This window comes from Protopterus annectens, chromosome 2.part2 (assembly GCF_019279795.1).
Source record: "Protopterus annectens isolate FY-2018-M chromosome 2.part2, PAN1.0, whole genome shotgun sequence".
In the NCBI taxonomy this organism is placed as follows: domain Eukaryota; kingdom Metazoa; phylum Chordata; order Ceratodontiformes; family Protopteridae; genus Protopterus; species Protopterus annectens.
In genome coordinates, this window is record NC_056730.1 from 655,444,489 (window position 1) to 655,466,245 (window position 21,757).

At 35.7% G+C, this 21,757-nt stretch overlaps 1 protein-coding gene across 1 annotated transcript in view; it reads right to left on the reverse strand.

Moving 5' to 3' along the window:
• The window catches only part of SPEF1 (sperm flagellar 1), a 516,028-nt gene that overhangs the window by 280,942 nt on the left and 213,329 nt on the right, over window positions 1–21,757 (reverse strand). Inside the window, exon 4 of the mRNA XM_044064457.1 lies at window positions 18,552–18,597. Coding sequence (XP_043920392.1) covers window positions 18,552–18,597 — 46 coding nt within the window. The remainder of the gene's footprint in view (window positions 1–18,551; window positions 18,598–21,757) is intronic.

Consider the following 21,757-nt stretch of genomic DNA (forward strand, 5'->3'; position numbering starts at 1 on the left):
GAGCCGAAGCCGAGTCTGGGGGTAGAAGTCCTGCCAGGACCAGCTTCGACCTCCGCTCCTTCAATGCCCTGGGGTTGAACCCTACACAAATGGAACATCCAGAAGTGAGGTGTTCAACCACAAGGCATCGAACGCACCGAGTGTGGCCATCAGCAGGGGAAAGCTTATGGCCACACTCGGAGCACTTGGAAAATATTGCCTTAGGGGCTTCAGACATAATAAAGTCTTTTTTTTTTTTTTTTAACCAAAAAAAAATAAAAGACAGAAAGTAGTGCTACACAAGCACACAAACAAGGCCCCAAACAATACACACACACAGAAATTGCGACCAGCGAGAGGAGGGGATAAACTTAAAGTTTAAAAATTAAAAATTTTAAACTGAAACTATCAAAAGATAAAAGGGAACCTAACACAATCACTCAACTCTGACAACAAATTAAGAAAATAAAGCTTTTTTTTAGATTTAAACAACACTTAGCTGAAGAGCTCAAGATCCAAGACCTGGTCACCAGCGCGGCAAACTTGATCTGAGGTCATGTAGGGAGAGCAGGGCATTATGGGTGAGGGGAGGAGCTAGGAGCTCGGATCCATAGCTGGATAATCATGCCGGTTCGGATCCGATATCGGATCCATAACCCACAGGTTGCAGACAAATGAATCTCCTACTTCAGATCTGTATGTTTGGTGCCACCCCTCACCAGAAAAATTATGCTGTTATCAGCCTAGAAAGAAAGCAGCTGCGTCAAACCAGCTATATCCAGCAGCAAAGGAATCTTAACTTTGGCTAAAAAAACCTCCCTAAATAATTTTTTGTATTATTTAAATAAACATTACAACCTAAACAAGATGACACACACAAAAGTAGGAGGTACTATAGGCTACAACAAAGGAGATGTCATTCACACGTTTATGGTAATCTTGGTTGGAATGCCATTGAGAAGTTTAACCGCATCTTTGATGTGGTAGTAAAGGTAGACTGTTTTTCTCTAAGCAGAAGATCATTTGCATTACTACTAAGCACAGATTTGTGGCTACCTATGTAAATGTTATGGATAGCTTTGAAGCTAGCAAGGGAGGTTTTGTGATGCTCAGAAATAGTCTGTTTTACAGATGGGAAATGCATTGGGTAAGAGCCCTTTTGTCTCTGGGCTAAGAGATTATTGACCTGTCCTTTGAAAGTAAAGACATTTGTCCACATAGGCATGAGTGCTGCAACCATGGAGTGAGGGGCGAGAGTCCCTCCACTTTCAACAGCTGCCTAATGTGCCCTGAAACTGCTGCTGACATGGTGATTACATGGAAACATTCCAAATGGCGTTTCTTTGATAACCGCAAGCACAGGCAGGTAGAAGAAGATGATTTGAGTAATAAATTGACTTTTTCTGGCTGCCAGAGCTCTTAGTTACCATGAAAACACCTATGCAAGTGTTTCTAAGGTATATCTTATCAACTTCTTTCCTCAATAATTTTGGACAAGGCCAATAATAACAGGGAATGAAAGCTCAATAATTAATTTAAAATTTAATAGAACAGGTTTCACATCAACATGCCTTTTCTGAAACTTGGTCTGGCATTAGTGACTTGTAATCCTCTGCATATCTCTCAACTTTTGCTTAAAAATTATGGACAAACCCAAAAATAATGGGGGATAAAAGGCCAAAATCAGTTACAGGTTTTAAATATTACTCATGTAAGCTTAGAAATCTATTTGAATAACAGGTTTTGCATTAGCATGCATTTTCTGAAGGATATGAAGTCATAGACTCAAATGTCTCATTATTTAATGAGCACCATCCAGAGTGCTTTGACAGAAAATCACACAATTTAAGAGAAACATACCAAAAATATGAGGCAATAATCTAGGCATTCTGGAAAATTCTGGAGAGTTGAGAGGCATGACTCTGAGTGACTTACCAGAAAATCAAATATTTTAAAAAGTTCAGGGCAAAAATATGAGGTAAAATCTGGAATGTTCTGCAAAATGCAGGACAGTTTTATTATTTATTGATTACTATTTCTTTACCAGGTCAGTGGCTGGTCTACTGACCCTTTTCAGCCACAACCTAGGATCAAGAGTAGTAAAGACAATAATTTACATCAGTACAATAAAATATTACATTCATGTACCTACTTCATACAGTTGAGAGGTTTATTCTACAAGTAAAGATGATTTCCATAAGTTGGAAGATGCCTCCGCCGTGTTTACTGCCTTTCACCCACTGGGTAACAGGATAGGCTTTGGCTCTGCTGTCTAATAGCCTGTTTTAGACATAATTTTTTACAGAAATATTTTTCACTGAAGGCAGAATGACTTCCAAGACAGTAATCATGTCACTTTATTTAATTATTCATTCATTCTCTTAAACATCATTATGTAATTTAGGATCATTTTGGGGGCAGGTACAGGTTTTCTGACAAGCTACGACAGTAAACCATAAAAACAGTTTAGATTCATAGATAATCCAAGGCCAGTAAATCTTACGACTATCCAAATGTTGCCAATACCCTCCCTCAGGCAGTATTGCCTTTCTCCAGGAGGGCCATCTCAGTCAAACCCAAAGTAAATTTATGGATGACCATTCTGTCATCTAATTTATATTTAAAGTGAGAGAATGAATCATACTGCTTAATATGTAGGCGAAGTTTATTCCGAAGGTTTGGGAGATGCTGCCTTATAAGGATGCCTGTCAATGGTGTTGTATTTCTGCTGGTGAAGATTAAGATCCATAGTTCTAGTATTGGTAGAGATATTGGACTTTCAGAGAAACAGGAGGTCTAGGACAATTGTGTCTCTAATGGTACTGTAAGTGAGAATGAGATCTCCCCTCAAAAGTCTGTAAGATACTGAATAAAGGGATAGAGTTTGGTAGCTCAGGGACTTTAGGCCTGTGATATTTCTGGTTAGGAGCCTTTGGGACCTTGCTAAGTGTTTGATATGATTAAGGAGGATGCACCCTAAGGGGGGAATTTTACTCAATAATTGCTCTGATCAATTTCTTGACAACACTTGTCACATATTGGTCAAAAGAGAGGGGGCTATCAGCCCAAGTACCTACTTCCCTGACAAAATTTTCATTTTGTAGTGATATGTCTATACAGTCTAATGAGGGGAGGGGTTGTCTGCGAAAAGTGACAATACTATACTTTTTAACATTTGAGCCCATTTTTAGTACACCAAGTGTTTGGCAGGGAGTGTTCATTAAGGAGAGTTGGGGTGTCATATGGTCATATAATAACCTCCAGTTTGAAATCATCGGCAAACTTTCTTAGCAGAATCTTGGCTTTCCATTTTGAGATCTAAGAAGTAAACACCAAAAAGGAGCTGTCCCAGCACTGAGCCCTGAGAGACACCAATGGTCACTTTAATACTTACGGATGAGGCATCTGCAGCTCACACTGTCTGGGCTCTGTCTTTCTTACAGTTTACTATCCATCTTATAACATATGGACCCATTTTTAAAGTAATTAGCTTTAGTATTATGTCACAGTTGGAAATGGTGTTGAAGGCCTTCACCAGGTCATTACACCATATGCACTGCATGGCCACCATCTATAGCCTCTGTAACCCTTTTGAAAAAGTTTACCAAGTCAAATAGATGGGATAAACCCCTCACAAAGCCAAACTGATGGGGAGCAAGTCTAACACTAGTTTTGCTTGTTTTCAACATTTTATGAGGTTAGTTATAATACACCCCTTGATTTTGCAGATAAGGATGGCAAGGCTGCTAGGACATTAATTACCCAGGTCATTTGTAAGGCCACCATTATGGAGAGGCATCACCACTGCAGTGTATCACTCATCAGAGACAAAGCTGGTGGCTAACCCTAAGTTAAACTGCATCAGGACTCTGCCTGCCATTTATTATGAAACCTAGTATATGATATTAGTAGTAAATAAAGACATAATCAAACAGTTGTATATCAAGAATCTGACAAAAACAAGCATATTGCATGTTTTTTTTATCCAGATGTTACAGTGTTATAAAATATTCTATGGAGAGTAACAAACCTTGTTGATAAGATGTGTGATGAACATAAATGGGGCAGTCTGTGGCAGTACTGAATATTTTGATTCTCACCTTTGGTGAAATGATACCGTAGGAAAAGGATTCCATGGGCCCACAGCTGTCAGCTGTCCCCCCTGCATAAACCCAGTGTGCCCCCTATTCCCACCATCCCGGCCTTGCCACACCATTCAGATTACTTCTTTTTCTTGTTTTCTCATACTTTGTTGCATACTTCAGATCTTCCTCCATTCTTTTAATATATCCTAAATGGCCAAGGTTGCGCTATAAAAAATAAGGAGGTAATAATCAGATTAAACCAGATGTCTCAGCTGCCTGGAAGCTATAGGGTTCTACATGCTCTGAGTTGCACTTTCAAGACTTTTGAGCCAAAGATAACCTGAACAAAAAATGGTTGCTAAAGAAAGAAATTGATTCTTACTCTTCATTTTCTTCCCCATCCTTAGACCTCTCCCTAGATGGTAAAGACTGAAGTGTGATAACTGTGGGGGCAGTAATCGAATTAAGCTAACAGTCTGCACACTGTTTCAGCCTCAGAAGGCATGGGGTTTTAGATGTTGTAAGGTACATTTTAGAGGTTTTCTCTATCCTTTTGTACAATTATGGCCTGGATAAAACTTACAACTAAGAAAAGAAATTCAGTCCTATTTTCCTTTCAAGAAAGAAACTGAGTTGTATCCAAGGCTTGATGATCAAAGTTGACAAAAACAGTTCCCAATAAACTGAGACTATAAATGCTCACAGAGCTATACAAATTATCTAGTGTCTGCCTCCCCCTCAAAAGAAAAAAAGAAAGTCATCTTCTGTGTATCCCTCTGTTATTAGATTGAGATAAAAGTGAATGAACAAATGGCCTCAGTCATATATTTCAAGTTGACTGCTGCTCACATTATACAGTTTGCCTTATCATCCCTACCTCCAGTAGACAGTTACAATCTGTGTATCCATCCCTCTGACAATCAGAATATAGTAACATATTTTAAATGGTTGATCTTAGACCTGTATTCATAATATGCCTCCTTACCCCTACCTCCAAAAAATTAGCTACCCGTATTAACTTCTGATGTGTGATTTTAAGAAAAGTGAAAAATAAATGATCACAATCATGTATTCCAGCCTGTTGTGTCTAGACAGTACACTGCCCCTACATAAGAAATAGTGATGTTGTGTGCATTCCTCTGAGATTTAATTGTGTGAAAAGTTACAGAACTAAAGACCACACTGTCACAGCCCTATATAAGCTATAGTGATCTTTCTGTGCATACCTCTAAGGTTTGATTGTGAAGAAAATTAGAGAAATAATGACCACACTTTCCCCAGTCCCAAACAAGTTATAGGGACCTTCTGTGTATACCTTTGAAGACTGATTGTGAGGAGAATTTAAGAAACAATAATCTCACTGTTCTCTGCCCGCACCACCCCCACACAAAAGCTACAGCAAACTTCTGTGCACACCTCCAAGCACGGCCAGTTGTTGAACAGGTGGTCCAAGGCAAAAGCCCTCTATAAGCCTGGGTCATAATCCACTTCTACAACCTAAGTTGTAGACGCTGACAGGATCCAGATATTCTGTGATACATTTTATGTCTTATTTTTGAAATAATTAGCAGTATAAATACCAACTTGGGTCACCCCTGAAAATAGGCTGCCAACCAAGTGGGACTAACATGGTAAAGAAAGGATGAATAAATAAAAAGATAATGACTTGTAGTGTATGGATCACTATGATTATCTATGATTATTCGCTGAATTTGGGAAAAGGCATGCTTATTAAGCACCCATTCTGACACTGGAAAGGTTATCAACAAGCTTTTATTAAGTACCTCCAACTGCTGTTAACCTCTAGTCACACACACCATGCAAGTTGTCACTACAAACGAGCAGTGGGAAGCTGTTAAGCACTCTTCTGTGGTGGGTTCTGTCTGTGTGGCAACAGCATGTGTGTTATAGCACTAATGCACTGTTGAGTGTATGGGAACTAGATCACATACCATTTAGATATGACATTGACTTCCATTTATAATTTTCTGTGAAATTTCTATGCAGTCATTCCAAACATAACCCACATATGCACTACTCTCCTGTTGTGTCATAGATGTGCTTCTGTTACAGCAGCAGGCAGCTATAAACCTGTCTGTTTAGATAACTAAGTGTCCCTTTTGCCTTCAGACCACCCCCCCCCCCATCAGCAGCTTCTGGTGCCCCTGATCATTTTCCTCACTTTTGTTACAAAATCATCTTGGTTCATTTATCAACAGCTACATAAGTAGAGCATTGACTGGAAAGACACAAAGTCCCATTTGTAGTGCTCCCTCTTATTTGTAAGTTCTGAGGAAACTTCTAAGTGCAGATGAGAGTTGTGCAAATGATGAATATTTCAGTTTAGATTGTCTGCTAAAAACTTGCATTTCCCTGTAGATGGATTCTAAGAAATTGATTACCCAAAGATAAAGTCATCTTCCGTATCCTTGTGGTCAGTCTGCACAGCTGGTAAGAATGAGGTCTCCATTTGCCACATTAATGTTACTTGGGACTACCAGTAAACCAATGAATGCAGCCAATGGTACAAGATTTGATGGATAACTCCACTGCCATCATCTCTTTCATACTGATTTACAGTGTAAAGAAAGACTGAAGCTTCTGCTCCTGAATAATCATGAGAATTGCAATAACTGTCAAGACTTGTCTGGAACTCGGATTGTTGGTCTGCACCTGTCACTCACTAGCATAATTGATTTACCAGTGCTGGAATCAAAGGAAGGATAATGTTCAAATAATCTAATGTGTTACTAAAATTCCTTAATTAGAATGTCAATATTCTCATTACCAGTAACATGGCATTCTGAACTATCAGAATGTTGGCAGATGGGGGGGCGTGGCCAAGATGTCAAGGAGATAACAGCACTTTTTTGATGCTCTGCCTCAAAGGATTTTTCTGACAGGATTTAAAGAAAATTTCTCAAAAAACAAAGAAGAATTTTCTCTCAAAGGACTATATTAATGTGCTGAACTACTTGTTCAGAAGAGTTTCCACTTGTATTAATATTTTATTAAGAATTTTACTGTCAGAAGTTCTCACTGCCTGTTACTATCTTAATCTGCTATAAGCCATCCAAAAGCTTCTTCACAGGAAAGCTGCATGAAATAGGAACTGCAAACTATAATTACTAACATACAAGACCTCTCCATGAAGATGGATAATCTAGAGAAAATAATGGAAAATATGAAAAAAAAGTAAAAAGCAAATAGATGTCCTGAACAAAATAATTACTAAACATACAGACCAAATAGCAATGCTCAAAGAATCCATGAATGACACAGATGGAAGACAGATGGAGAATGATAATCAAATAGACTTTTTATTATAACAAATTACAAGAGAAAGTGGAAGATTTAGAATCCAGATCAAGAAGAAATAACATTAGAATTTATGGTGTTCCAGAAAAAATGGAAGGAAGTAACATGATTTGTTTTTTAAATGAATGGCTACCACAAGTATTAAATCTTCCTGAATCTTTATCATATGGGATAGAGAGAGCCCATAGGTCTCTGTCAAATATATCATCAGTAAACAACCCTACAGCAGCAAGATCTATCATTGTGAAGTACCTGTAAACTCAAGATAAAGATAAATCCAATTGAAGCCGCGGTGGTGCAGCGGTTAGCATTTTCGCCTCACAGCAAGAGGTTCTCCCGTTCGATTCTCGGCTGGAGCGCCTTCTGTGTGGAGTCTGCATGTCCTCCCCATGGTCGAGTGATGTTAAAAGACATGCAGGTAGATGCGAGCATGAATGGGCGTGCCTTCATTGAAGGCTGGGCATTGGGCTGGCAACTCGGCACCTTAAAATCCACCGCCAATCATGAGCAGACCGGAGTTCCGCTGTGGCGACCCCTAACCGGGAAAAGCCGAAAGACTTTTATGGTCAGGAAATCCAATTCAAGTAGAAGGAAAAAACATCAGGTTTGACAATGACTACACATCTTCTGTGATAGCAAAAAGAAAGGAATCTGTTCCCTTAATTAAACATCTGAAGAAAATGAACATCAAAGCTCAGATTATGTTCCCAGCTCGAATTAAAATTATTCTTCCTGAAGGTCAGAATATTTTCAATAACCTTGAAGAAGCAACAGATTTTGTGAAAAAAAGAAATCTACTGGATAAAGCTGAGGAAATGGACATTTCATTACCCAGTCTGAAAAGACATTCATCTAATGGTAAACTATCTACAAATGATAAAATAACTACAAAACTCAAAGGTAAATAGCTAAATAATCTATATATTCAGGTTGTTCCCATAATATAATTTCCACAACTTTCAGGACGCATGGCAACTTTAAGGTATTTAATGTTATGTTTTTTCCTTAACATATATATATATATATATATATATATATATATATATATATATATATGTATATATACCAATATAGCTTAATCTTAAGTGTACTTGCTTGGCTCAAAATGTTTTCAAATCTTCACTTTCATTTCCTCCTTCTTTCCTTTCCTCTCCTCTTCTTCTTATAACATTTTGTTAATTACACATTTATACATCTTAACATTTAATAATTTGATTATAATATTTAGAAAAGAAGTACCATATTATAGTACACTAAATACTGCAGTCTTTTTAACATCATTTAGTTTTTTTTTCTCGATATCTTACAATGTAATAAAAGTAAAATTTTTCTATGTTCTTCCTGCAGTCTTTCAACGTTTAGATTAACATTTTAAGATTTCTGCACTACTAACTTATACATCTCTCTCAGTCTCTTTAAAGTTCTTAAACAAAGTGGGAACTTTGTTTATACCTAATTTATTTATTTAAATATTTAGGATATTTATATTAATATATTGCTTATTGTTCATTATACTATTGTTCATTATATTAAGGGTAACAAACTTTTTTCTATGTTTAAATGTAATCAGATGTTGAAATGCATTCGCAACCTGTTTTTACGTCTTTGTTTTCTTTATATAAACCTCGAGTGGATAACTAACACATACACATGAATTGCATAGACTTTGTACCTTCATAATAATTTCCCGCTGGAATCTGCAAAGCTTCATCAAGAATTTATTCTCGAACAGAAAACGTTGAACCACATCAATAATTCTTCATGTAGCAGCAACAGCAATGCCAACAGATGCTCAGTTTAACCTTTGAACTCTGGTCGCGCTTCTATGAGACTGTGCAACATACACGTAGAGAAACCCATTTGGAAACTATTCAATGGACAATAAATGTACTGTTGAAGTTTTTATAATGTAAGTACTATGCATTTTAAAAGGATTTGTTCAGCGGACATTTATGTGTTGCATTTATATATTCCACCATGCTGTTTTTACTTATGCACTGGTAATTCACTTAACTTGACTTCACCTGTTCTACAGTAGTAAACACTGTGATTCCAGTTACCAAAAAGGATTTTCATTACAGCAGGAAAATAGATCTGTGTTTTAACTTTTGGCATTTGCACCCCCTAATTGCTTTAACAGATTGCAGTTGTTGCAATGTAATCTCTAAATAGTCTGGTTCCATTTAAATGGCTCAGCCAACTGCAGAAAATCTCTTTCTTGGTTGCCACATCTGCTATAAAGCTTGCACCTTTTCATTCTATGTTATAAACTAGGTTAAGATTATTTCAGCTTCCAGTGCAGCTGAATCACTTTCGTAAAATCTATAACACTTGTGAAACCACAGAACAATGCCACCTTACTTCTAACATAGTCCAAATATTTTTCACACATATAGATAGATTAATGCAGAGAATATGTTTTCTGTACAATATAAAAAACATATAGAATTTTCTTTTGGACACTTTAATTGTGCAAATACTATTTTTTGAAATGGAGATACATTTTAGAGTTGTTGTTGAGCTCTGTTGATAAGAGGAACGGTCCCCTTGCCACAGTGTGCTGTTGGTGGTCTTTGAGAAGTCTGAGTGTTGAGTGTGTCTCTGGGCGATGTTTTTGACATGGTTGACCTTCCCTCATTGTTTGGCCTTGGTTCTGGAAAGTTTTTGCCTCTGCCATTATTTGGGATGGTCTGTCTCTACTTTCATCATTGAGTGTTTTGATGGAAGGTGCCCAGGTGTTCACCGTTCACTCCAGTAGTCCTGCTCCTGGTTTGCAGGACCTGCTGTTGCCATTGTGCCTACGGAGGTGTGAAGAGTATTGCACTTGGGGTCCTGAACTGTTGTGCCCCTTCTGATTTTTCTTCTTAGAGCTGCTGCCAGTCTTTTTGTGTTCGCATGCTCTGTTCAGGACTTTATAGTTTTCTGTTGAAAATTCTTCAGTGGATGGTCTGGCTTCTTCGGAAATCTGGTTTCTTTCTGTTTGAGATTTTGTCTTCAGGCTGTGGAGAGAGAGGGTGTGTGTGTGTGTGTGTGTGTGTGTGTGTGTGTGTGTATTGATATCTATGTATATACAGCTATCTACAGTTATTTCTTTCTTATATGTATATATGGATAAATGATGTGTGTGCACGCACACACAGTCAAGTATGTGGATCTATTTGTAGTTCAGAGTGCTTATTATTTTATTAAAAACATTACATGAAGGAGTGGAGTTTCTCGTGCACCTGTATCTGTTAACTCAGTAGTTGTTTATTAATAAATCATTATATATATATTTGACAGAGTGAGAGGGACAAACTGGACTTTGCATGTTGGGTACTTGGCAGTGGTGATTGCTAGATGGCTGTAACCCTTAATTTGATAAAAAACTACCATGTGGAGTCTATACCTGAGTGGTGAAATGATAATACTAAGAATATTTCATGTTTGTTTAACTGTTTTTTGTTGACCGAGTTGAATGCTTTAACTGAAGTTCTGACATGGATTCAATAATGTGATGCTAGGATATCTGGAGTTGATGCTATCAAAGTCCATGCTTTAGAATGATGGAATAATGTCTTGGAGTCACTTCTGATTAAAGCTTCCGTGGAGTGACATTTTTTTGTTTCTGTATTCATATGCCTTAAGTCTTAACCTGATGTGCTAACTATTGACATTTTGTTCTAGTATTTAAAATTGAGTACAAAGCCAGATATATTTAGCTAATAGTTATTACTTTTAACATCACTAGCATTTATTATTTATAATAATGGATTCAACACTAGTTGTTTATGTAAATAGTTTGGGAAGGGCAGACGCTTTTTTATATATACCTATAGGATAGTTATGATCTAATTAGAATAGCTACTTGCAGATTAACTATGCAAAAATATAACTGTACTATGCCCATTATCCTTGGTTAGATAAACACCAATAAAGAATAGGAAGCTTTCCATTCTAACGGATATTAGAAATTTATAGAAACTGTTTATGATCAGTTAACACTATATGTTCATATCTAAAGATTAAGTTAATTATATTGTCCATAGTTAAAATGTATACATTTTTTTTTCTGAAGAGTGGTTTTCAATAGTAGTATATATGCTCTAATTTGAGGCGGAAAATTGGAGAGTGGTTGGTTAACAATTTTTAGGATGGTTGAAGGTGGATTAGATGACGTGTTCATCAAACCAGGAGTACCACAGTCCATGCGTAGATTTGTATATAGTTTCAAATTATTTACAGTTAGGTTTGCTTCATATCCTATGCCCGTAATGAAAATTTGGATATTCATTTGTATCAAAGTAAATGTTTGATTATAAATGTATGTCTCTAAATGTTAATGGTCTCAATAACCCTATAAAAGGAGGATGTCTAGTCAAATATTTAAAAACAAACAAGGTTGATATTGCCTTTTTACAAGAAACTCATATAACTGGAAAAGATTTGGATAAAATATTTTTTAATGACTATACAATACTTGTAGAATCATATTACCTGACCAAAAGAAGAGGACTATGATATTATGGAGAAAATCATTACCAATTCTAAAAATACTAGATTCTTATTCAGATAAAAATGATATGTTATCCATGATTTCTCTGGAAATTAATAAAAAACAGATTACACTGATTAACTCATATTGGATACCAGGTATCGGAGTGCAAACAGCTAATACATATCTTGAAACAACTTTAATTAGATCTAAAGGTGATAATAATATATGCAGGACATTTCAACTGTATTTTAACTAAAAATGATACCACCAAAATTGGTAGCTTCAAAATCTCCTACCCAGCTAAAAAAATTAATAATTACATAAATGCTTCGAATCTGAGGGACGTTTATAATTTAAAAGAACCAAATTTATTAAAATATACAAATTACTCCTACAGATTTGGTACACAAACAAACACTGATAAAGTTTTTGTTACAAATAACATATATTCTAAATGTCTAGAAGTTCTAATAAGCTCCTACCCTATGTCCGACCATAATGTCATCTTTTTCAGAATTAATATTAAACCCAACAACTTAATATTTTGGCAAAGAATCCCAGTTTATATTATTCATTTAAAAGGCTTTAAAGAATGGTTCCTATCAGAAATAAAACAATTCCTGGACATAAATATCAATAGCATATTTGGGACTCTTTAAAATCATATCTATTTGATAGAATTAAAAACTGGTGCCTAAATAAAAGGAGGGAATGGGAAAGTGAATTAACTAAAATCCAATTACAAACTGATACCATAAAAAAATATCATAAACACCACAGACATTAACTTGAAAGCAGAATTAAAGCAACTTAACTCAGCATACATGGAAATTATGAATAATAAAGTTGCAATAAATTTAGAAATAATCAAACTACAATCTTATTCTATGAATCCTAAAAATATGCATAGATTAGCAGTAAAATCAAAAAATGTATCTATATCTAAATATATAACAGAGATTATAGACAAAACTCTAAATAAACCTAAGCAGGTAACAGACTTAAAAGACATATTGGACATTTTCAGAAAACACCACAAAAAGATGAACAAAAAAAATTCAGTCACCTGTAATAAGGACTTAAGAGATAATTTCTTAAAAAAATAATATCAATAGAAAATTAACAAATGAAAACATTAAATTGTTCAAACCTATAACCTTCAAAGAATTAAAAGAAAGAATCCTGACTCTTAAAAATAACAAATCACCAGGTTTAGATGGAATAATAGGATAATTATATAAACTATTACCAGATGATACTCTACAAACACTGTTAGAAGCTTTAGGAGAGTTTAGAAAGAATTCAATTTCAATACCCTCCTGGAAATATGCCATGATATCACCAATATTAAAACAAGGGAAAGACCCCACGTTAGTGTCCTCTTATCACTCTATATCTTTGTTAAATGTGGATTATAAAATCTTTACATCAATATTTGTAAATAGGCTGAATCAATTATTACCTACAATTATTATGGATGATCAAACAGGTTTCAATTTAAAAAGGAAAGTCCAAGACAATGTGATTAGATTGCTATCCCTAATAGAGCATGCAAACATGAATAAAAAAGAATTATCAATCATTGGTCTAGATCTAAACAAGGCGTTTGATTCCATAAGTTGGCCCTATTTATTTAAAATACTAGAAATTTATAATTTTGCACCTGAATTTAGAGATCTCTTAAACAGACTATATGTAAATTCAGTAGCATATGTCAAAATTGATGCTTTCTTATCAGGTCCACTGAAAATATTTAGAGGTACTAAGCAAGGTTTCCCATTGTCTCCTTTATTGTTTGCTCTATCAGTCGAACCTTTAGCCAATTACATAAGAGCAAACCTTAATATAAGTAGTTTTAATGTCAAGTCAGATTATAATTCCAAAATACAGCTGTTTGCTGATGATATTTTGCTAACAATTGGAAACATAAATTCCTCAACTAACCATATTAAAAAGTCCCACTAAATTTTTGAAAAGATTTCAGACATGAATTTTAATGACAAAAAACTGAAACCTTAATTCTAAATAAAAAAAATAGATAATGTACTGAAAAGCCATGGCAAGTTCAGTTGGTCAAATGATTCACTAAGATACCTTGGAGTGTTAATAAAGCTAACTTGGAAGGAGACCATAAACAAACTATAAAAATTTAGTGTCCATAATTAATGAACATTTTGTTAGGTGGAACAAAATGTTTTTTTTACGACAGCAGAAAGGCTAGTGTTATTAAAAATGATCATCTTGCCTAAAATTCTATTCCTTTTTCAAACATTAATAGTTTCACCCACAAAAAAATGAAAAAAACTACATAATATGATGATTAAGTTCTTATGATTTCCTCAGAAACCAAAAATTGCTTATTCTTGGCATTATAAAGACTGGGATAATGGAGGGAGGAATAGCATTCCCAAATTTAGAGCTTTATGCAGATTCAGTAATCTATAGAGTAATATGCCAGTGGCTAAATCCTAATTACATTTCAAATTGGAAAAAGCTGCATATGAACATTTTATTTGCTAACATCTACTTTAATATAGAAAATAGTTTATTTCCAGAAAACATAAAAATTTTTCTAGTGATAAAAGATTTTATCTACAATACAGGTAAAACTGGTAAGTGCTCCCCATTTCTTAGACTTATATTAAGTAATTTAAAAAATAATAATAAATAAAACATACAGGATGAACATTTTTAATTGTTTATTGTTCCCTATATTTTACACAAAGTCTTGCCTTTATTCCTTTAATATAGCTAAAATAAATGATATGAAAGAAAATGGTCTAATTTTCTGGCATCAATTTTTGTCTAACAAAACCATACAGGAACCAAATTTACTTATGGCAAGATACAATAAAAAACACAATAACTGGTTAAACATACAGATTTTCAGAGAATATATAGTTAATGAATTTAAAATACATCAAATGACTAATATAACATCCTCCCCCAAATATTTATACTCTTAAGTGAACTGTACACATTGAGTAGTAATAACAGCTTTTCAATATCAAAAATATATAAAACCCTAAGATTAGATTTACCAGTAGCAGAAGACTCTCTATTGAACTATACAGAAAAAATTAATAAGTCTAGTTTTTCAGAAAATGAAAAAATGCTAATACTTAAATTGATCAATCACACTACCTCAGCCCCTTTTTGGAAAATTTTCAAATAGAAGTTTTATCACCCCCCATAAAATTTCAATAATCTCAGCAAATGGTATTACTAAATGTTGGAGGTGTGAGGAGACATTATGTGCAGATTGGGAACACATGTTTATCAAATGCAAAAACCTAGTTCCCTTTTGGTTAGAGTTTAAAAACCTTTTAAAGGCATTGTGGTCAGACAGATGTGAAGTTTCAGATTCGTTGTTGCTGTTTAATGCCCCGATACCTACATGTATTTCTAAAATACAAATACATCTTCTTTGGTCATTGCTTGCCAATGCAAGAAAAGTAATCATGATAAACTGGAAATCCAAAGACATCCTCTTATTCACTGAATTTATTTCATTAGCCAAAACAGTATGTCATAGGGAATTACAAACTGTAATGTTCAAATCTACTAAAATGGCACATAAAAAATTTCTTGGTTGAAACTTGAAAGATTACTAGACAAAATGTAATTATAAGAAAGAATATTACTGTTATGGGAATTGTATATAGTGTTCTGTTTGTTTGATCTTTAGATTTTTAACTTGGTTATGTATAATATATGTCAACATTTATATTTGAAAATGTAATAAAAATTTACAAACAAAAAAAAAAGAATTGTGTCAGATATGGTACAGAACTCTGCGAGAGACACATTACAGGCAGAGAGAAATGACTGGCAGTAAGCAAAAGAAAATATCTATAAGCCGAATTGTCTCATGTGTCAGGAAAATCTTTTAATTAATAGTGTCCTTTTGTTTTAACAGCCAGACTAGGTGTACTATGCAAGAGACCGTGTGCAAACATTTGCAAATTATTTGTACAATACAGACAGCTAATAATAATGGTCATAAAATCAAAACAAAAGACTGATTCAGTAGTTTTAACCTGATTTCATTGACTTGTTAAGCTGTTCCGAAAAATCAAGTTTTAAGGCATGCGCAAAGTCATATATAGGACCAGAATACACAGTCATTTTTGCTTTTAAAATGTAGTTTGTCAGATAAGAAGCAGAAGAAAAGATCCTCCACAATGATTTATCTACGATATAGACTCATGGCCTCTAACCTTCCATTTATATCAAAAAATACTTTATTTTATTTATACTTTGTTGACTGAGTTAATCCCACCAGACTAGTAGCTTCTTTTCAGAAGAGACCCAGGGTGGTATTTATACTACTAGGGGAAATTCGGCCAAGGCATCAGGGAATTTCGCCTACACTTTTCAATCAGTGCCATAGAATCTTTTACATCTTCCTAAGCTACAAGCAGCTCAGGCAGATGGGGTCTTGTTTTATGTCTCATCTGAAGGATGATACACTCAAGAGTGAAGCACCCCCCCTTATGCTGCACTGTAGTGTCAGTAATCCATCTCACTGGTGTTGGAATAGAACCCCCAGCCTTCTACATCAAATGCCAGTGTGTTACCTGTTGCCTGACTCTTGTCATTCAAAAAATGTATATTCTGTATTATGTGAACACTTCACTGTCTGATTCCCAAAACATACACAAACACACTCTCGTATGGGTGCACGCGCGCACACACACACACACACACACACACACACACACACACACACACACACACACATACACACACACATATACAAACACACACACATATACACACAGAAACAAGCACTACTGGAATACTCAATATTTGGTTTAATACATTATTTTTTTCTTTACTGACTTGCTGTATTTATATTATCTTTCCATACCTCTCAAACTCTTACCACAAGCATTCTAGACAAAGCCAATATAATGTGGAGGACAAAGGCCCAAAATCAGGACAGATTTTAAATATTGCTCTTACAGACTTAAAAAGAGACTAGAATAATGGGTTATACATTAGTGTGCACTTTCTGAAGGATACAAAGTCATAAACACAGATGTCTGTCATTATTTAGTAACTTCAGTCCTCGGTGCTTTGCTAGAAAATTAAAATTTTACAAGGAACAGGCCAAAAATATAAGGCAAAAATCTGGATACTCTGCGAAATTCTGGACTGTTGAAAAGTATGTATCTTTCTATATTGAGATCCAGTCCCACAGGTTAATACTGAATAGTTAATGTGTTAAGTATACAGTAATTTAAGACTTTATTGGCATCCCCTAAAACAGATATGGACCTCCCTATGGAGGATGATAGCCTCACCATTTGAGAAAAGTAGATGTAGGACATGAGACCAACTTTTTTTTCTCTTCACCTTTCTATACTGAAACACTTGCTTATGATAAGGTAAACAATCAATACTGTGCAATACAGAAAATGTGCTTTAACAAAGTCAGAATTAACTCAGATATAATATTTTAGTCAAAAATAACTGTCTCGGTGCAAGCCTAGAAAACTGACAACTTTTATACTGTTCTTACAGTTAAAACTTCATGAAGAAATGAGTAACACTAAATTAAGAGCACTTAGCGACAACTGAGGTAAACAAGTCCTTTAGGTGACAAAGATCTGTTTTCTTAATTTTCCTAGCTGTACACACACAAACAAAAGTAGCTTTGAAGAGGTACTCTTTTCTTCTACAACAGTCCAGAAGAGGGCAGACTTATAATTATAAATAATAAAATGCCCTGTACAGCAGAGGAATGTTGTAGAATATGGTTTTGAAAACTGAAGGTAAGATTCTGTACATGTACATGTAGCAGCTACTTCTGTTAAAACAGCATTGGTTGGTTTCTTGCTACAGAATCAAGCATTGCCAATATCTAGGCAAGGAGACCAGGCAAAAGGATCAAATTAACATGCTACATTTCCTAACATAAAAGAATACTCTGGTCAGAAATCTGGACACTATTTGTCATCCATTTTTCTTTGGGCTCTGCTATTGTTAGGACTGTTTTATAAGCATATTAGCCACTGACTTTACTGACCGCAAGTGGTTCGAGTGCTGGTCTGAAAAACAAAAATACACTCTATGAATTAGTAGTCTGTGAAAGAATTTGTAGTTTTTTTTTTCAGAGTAAACATTCTTCAATAACGGGGCAAAGACGTGAAAAGGCAATTCCAGAAAGGGGCAACTTCCTACACATGGTTTATAGAAAAGAACCAGATTAACTTAAAAAAGTATACCTTTTGTGAAAAGTTTGTAGGTTAATCAATTTACAGATGTGTGAAGGTATGGCAGAATCAGCAGTGTTCAAGTATAACTTAACTCTAGGGAAAAAAAGCATGGCACTCTGTGATGATTCAGTTTATGCCAGAGTTTTGCAATGTGTTAATATAAATTACATCCCAGTTTAAAGCATTTTGACACATTACGAAGGTTGTATAGGCCATAGACTGAACCCCTCCCAAAACGTAAAATACAAAATTACTTTAATAATTTAATACTGCTAGAAGCTTATTCTGGGCCTGGAAAAAAGCCTGTCTCCACCTTGCGTTTTCAGTACTCATAGCTACAAAAGTAGATAGAAGGAAGATCCACACTGAAATTTAGATGAACTTAACTGATATTGCTGATATCTCATGTGTAAACACAGTGTCTTCTTATACATGACATTATATGACAAAAGAACTTTTAAATCTTACCACTTCTTCCATCTTTATGATCTTCTACAGCATTATCAACTCTCTCCTAAAAAAAGCATACATATTAGCATAAAGTAGACACTGCAGATAATGGATTAAGTTTTGAAAAATTAAATTTTTAATTTCTAGAGCTGTCATTCAATAAAAAGTTTGCTGTTGCACTAAAAAGTGACCCCAAATCTTTACTTTTTGAGAAAACTCGTAAAAATATTAAGTCAGCAGGCTCTGTATCACAAAGCAGAATTGAATGTCACATGCTTTACATAAAGTAAAAAACCTTGATTACACCCTGCATACTTTTATCATTCAACTGTATGATGTGCTGTACTTCCCCAACAAAAATGTACAGCAGTGTTAAAATAAATAAACTACATGTTAGGCTGGTTACACATTGCCACCTGCTGTACGCTAATAAAAACAGAAGTAAGGGTCATATTGCATACAACCTCTGGTAATATTTAAAGCAAGAAAAATTCCCCATTCCCAATGTCATAGCAATACAAGCTAGCAGCTAAGTCTATAAGAGTGCAAAGCTGAGTAGTTGATGTCACAGAAATTGTTTTACTGGAAAATACTGTTAAATGAGGGCCTCACTACAACAGAAGACCCTTGAGAGTGAGACTTTTGCAGCAGCTGCTATTTCAGTATACCTTGTCACGTTTCAGTAAATGGTTTCAGCAAGAAAATGCCTGCTTGTTGGTCTTTACCTCCACACATGGTAGGGTGTAAAGAGAGCATTCGTACACACATATTTGTTCTGTGAAGTTCTTTGAATTCTAGTAGCAGGCAGAATGACGGTGATATCTCCAACAATCTCTGTTTACAGTACTGAAACAAATATAATATAAAAACAGGATAAAAAAAAAAAGCAAGACACATTTGTGCATAGTGGAGTCACAGCATGTATGCTTGGTAGCTAAGTCTCCTCAGTGTAAAGGTGGAGAATGCATTGATCCACTTCCAATAGTGATCCATATTCCTTGTCTCTTTTTCTGGAGGGTGGATCGCAGGACACTGAGGTGTTAGAGCCAATTTTAAAACCACTGAAGTGACTATAGAGTCCATGGTTGGATTATACACCAACTTTTGCAGTTCTAAGGAGTCCAGAGGATCTTGACTGGCATCCAAGGCAGAGATGCCACAACTGTGAGCTCCTTCCATATTTCTTGTATGATGATAACAACTGCTTTTTCCACAAGTGGTACCATCCAGGAAGGTGAGGGGAGAGACTTGAACACCTCCTACAGAGTCTTATCTGACCATTTTAGCTTGCATCATTTGAAAGAACTCCCTGAACCTGGGGTCAACAGAGGGTGAAACTAAGGAATCATCTTCACCATCTTCATCTCAGTCTGTCTTAAGTGATTCCCATAGGGAATCCATATATTTCCTCTAACATGGGCTCTTGGGATGTTCCTTTGGTGGAAAAGAAGAGGCAGAGGAACATTCTGACTCAGACACCCTTCTGCATTTCTGCTTGATGTCCTCAGATCTTCTCCCTTGTGTTTGTAATGTGCTGGGAGGCTCAGACACAGATCAGAGCCTGCAATACTGAGCTGAAGACCAGTCTCAATATGTATGTTGGCATTTAGGTGCCCAATACCAAGGAACTAGCACTGAGCTCTACCAACATCAGTGGTCAATGAAGCATCCGCATCAAGCACTGACACCAAGTGACCATCTGAGTCCAGCATCAATGTTCATATTCTATGGCCCAAGAGCTCAAACATAAAAAAAGACTGACCTAGAAAGGTTGCTGTCAAGGTTGGGCCTAAGCCAGAGACTCTGGAGCCAAGGGCCATGGAGACAGTCAGCGTCAAATGCATCAATGCTAACTGCAGTGATACTGGTAGCAGCACCAACAGACTGAGGACAAACCCTGTCAGTGTCAATGCCAGCAGGGTGCTATATGGCCTTAAAGCAACTGGCATTTGAGCAGTGGCTGATGAGGACACTATATTCAATGGCGGGAGGATGTCATTATTCCTGTCAACCCTGAACATTGTGGTAGGGTAATATCTAAATCCAACTGAGCCTACTGCATGACGTTTAACAGCTCTGCCTACTCTGTATTTAAGAAGACAGATCAGTGGGATGAAACAGAATGTGGACACCTGATAGAAGGGAATGCCTAAAGAGGGAATGCCTAAGAGGGTCCAACTCAGAAACAGAGGAAAGACTCTCCCTTCCTGAGGAGCTCAATCCAGCAGGTTTAGGAGGATGGGCTTCAGTTACTTGCATTACCAACTTTTACTCACCAGTGTCCACATAAGGATCAATATTTTCACTGAAAGAAAGCTGGGAGGTAGAGGAAGGTTATATACATCACATTCTTACTTTTTCTTTTCTTTTTTTTTTTTTTTGAGGACTGTACCTTGATATAGTGTAGGAAGTCTCAATGAGAGATATTCAACACTGGGAGGTGGATGGTTCACAGGTACCCTTTTTAGGCAACTTTCCCTTTAAAATAAAATTTTCCTATCATCTAATAATGCACACTTGCCAAATCTTCTGCTATTTTTGCAGATGTTACAGTTTGCCTGAAGATGAGCAGCACTGACATATCGTATTTAATGTACTTATGTAGTGATGGAATTTTGTAGCCACAAAGTTCACATTTTTGAAAACTGCAGCATTTTCTACAGTGTCTAACCAACTAATATGTTAAAAGGACTACATCTGTCACAACAGTAGCACAAAACCACTTTTCATATGCAATTATTCCAAATAAACATCAAAGAATCCACAACACTAGCCCACAGAAAAAAGTAAGCCTAACACTCGGTTAAGCCACATCTTATGGAAAAAGTGGCAAATGCAAAAACTGCTATCAAGCAAAAAAATAAAATAAAATAAATAAATATAATTTTCTCAACAAAATCTGAAAAGGGATGAGTATTAATGATGTGGAAATGATAATGACAGCTACCCTAAAAAAAGAACACCAGAGCAATCAATTGTAGTGGAAAAGAAGCCCACTTTTATCAGACTTAACCCCCAGCAGTTTGGCTTTCTCAAGGGTAGAGCCTGTCTTGAATCTATTGAATGTCTTTGAGAAGGTTACTTTGGACACTGTTCAAACAGAGTACCATGACCTCAGCAAGATATTCAATATCATACCACATGGAAATATAATGAACAAGATGAAGGAGCTCCAAACTGACCTGCATGTGGATAGATGGATAGCCAACAGGCTTAGGGACAGG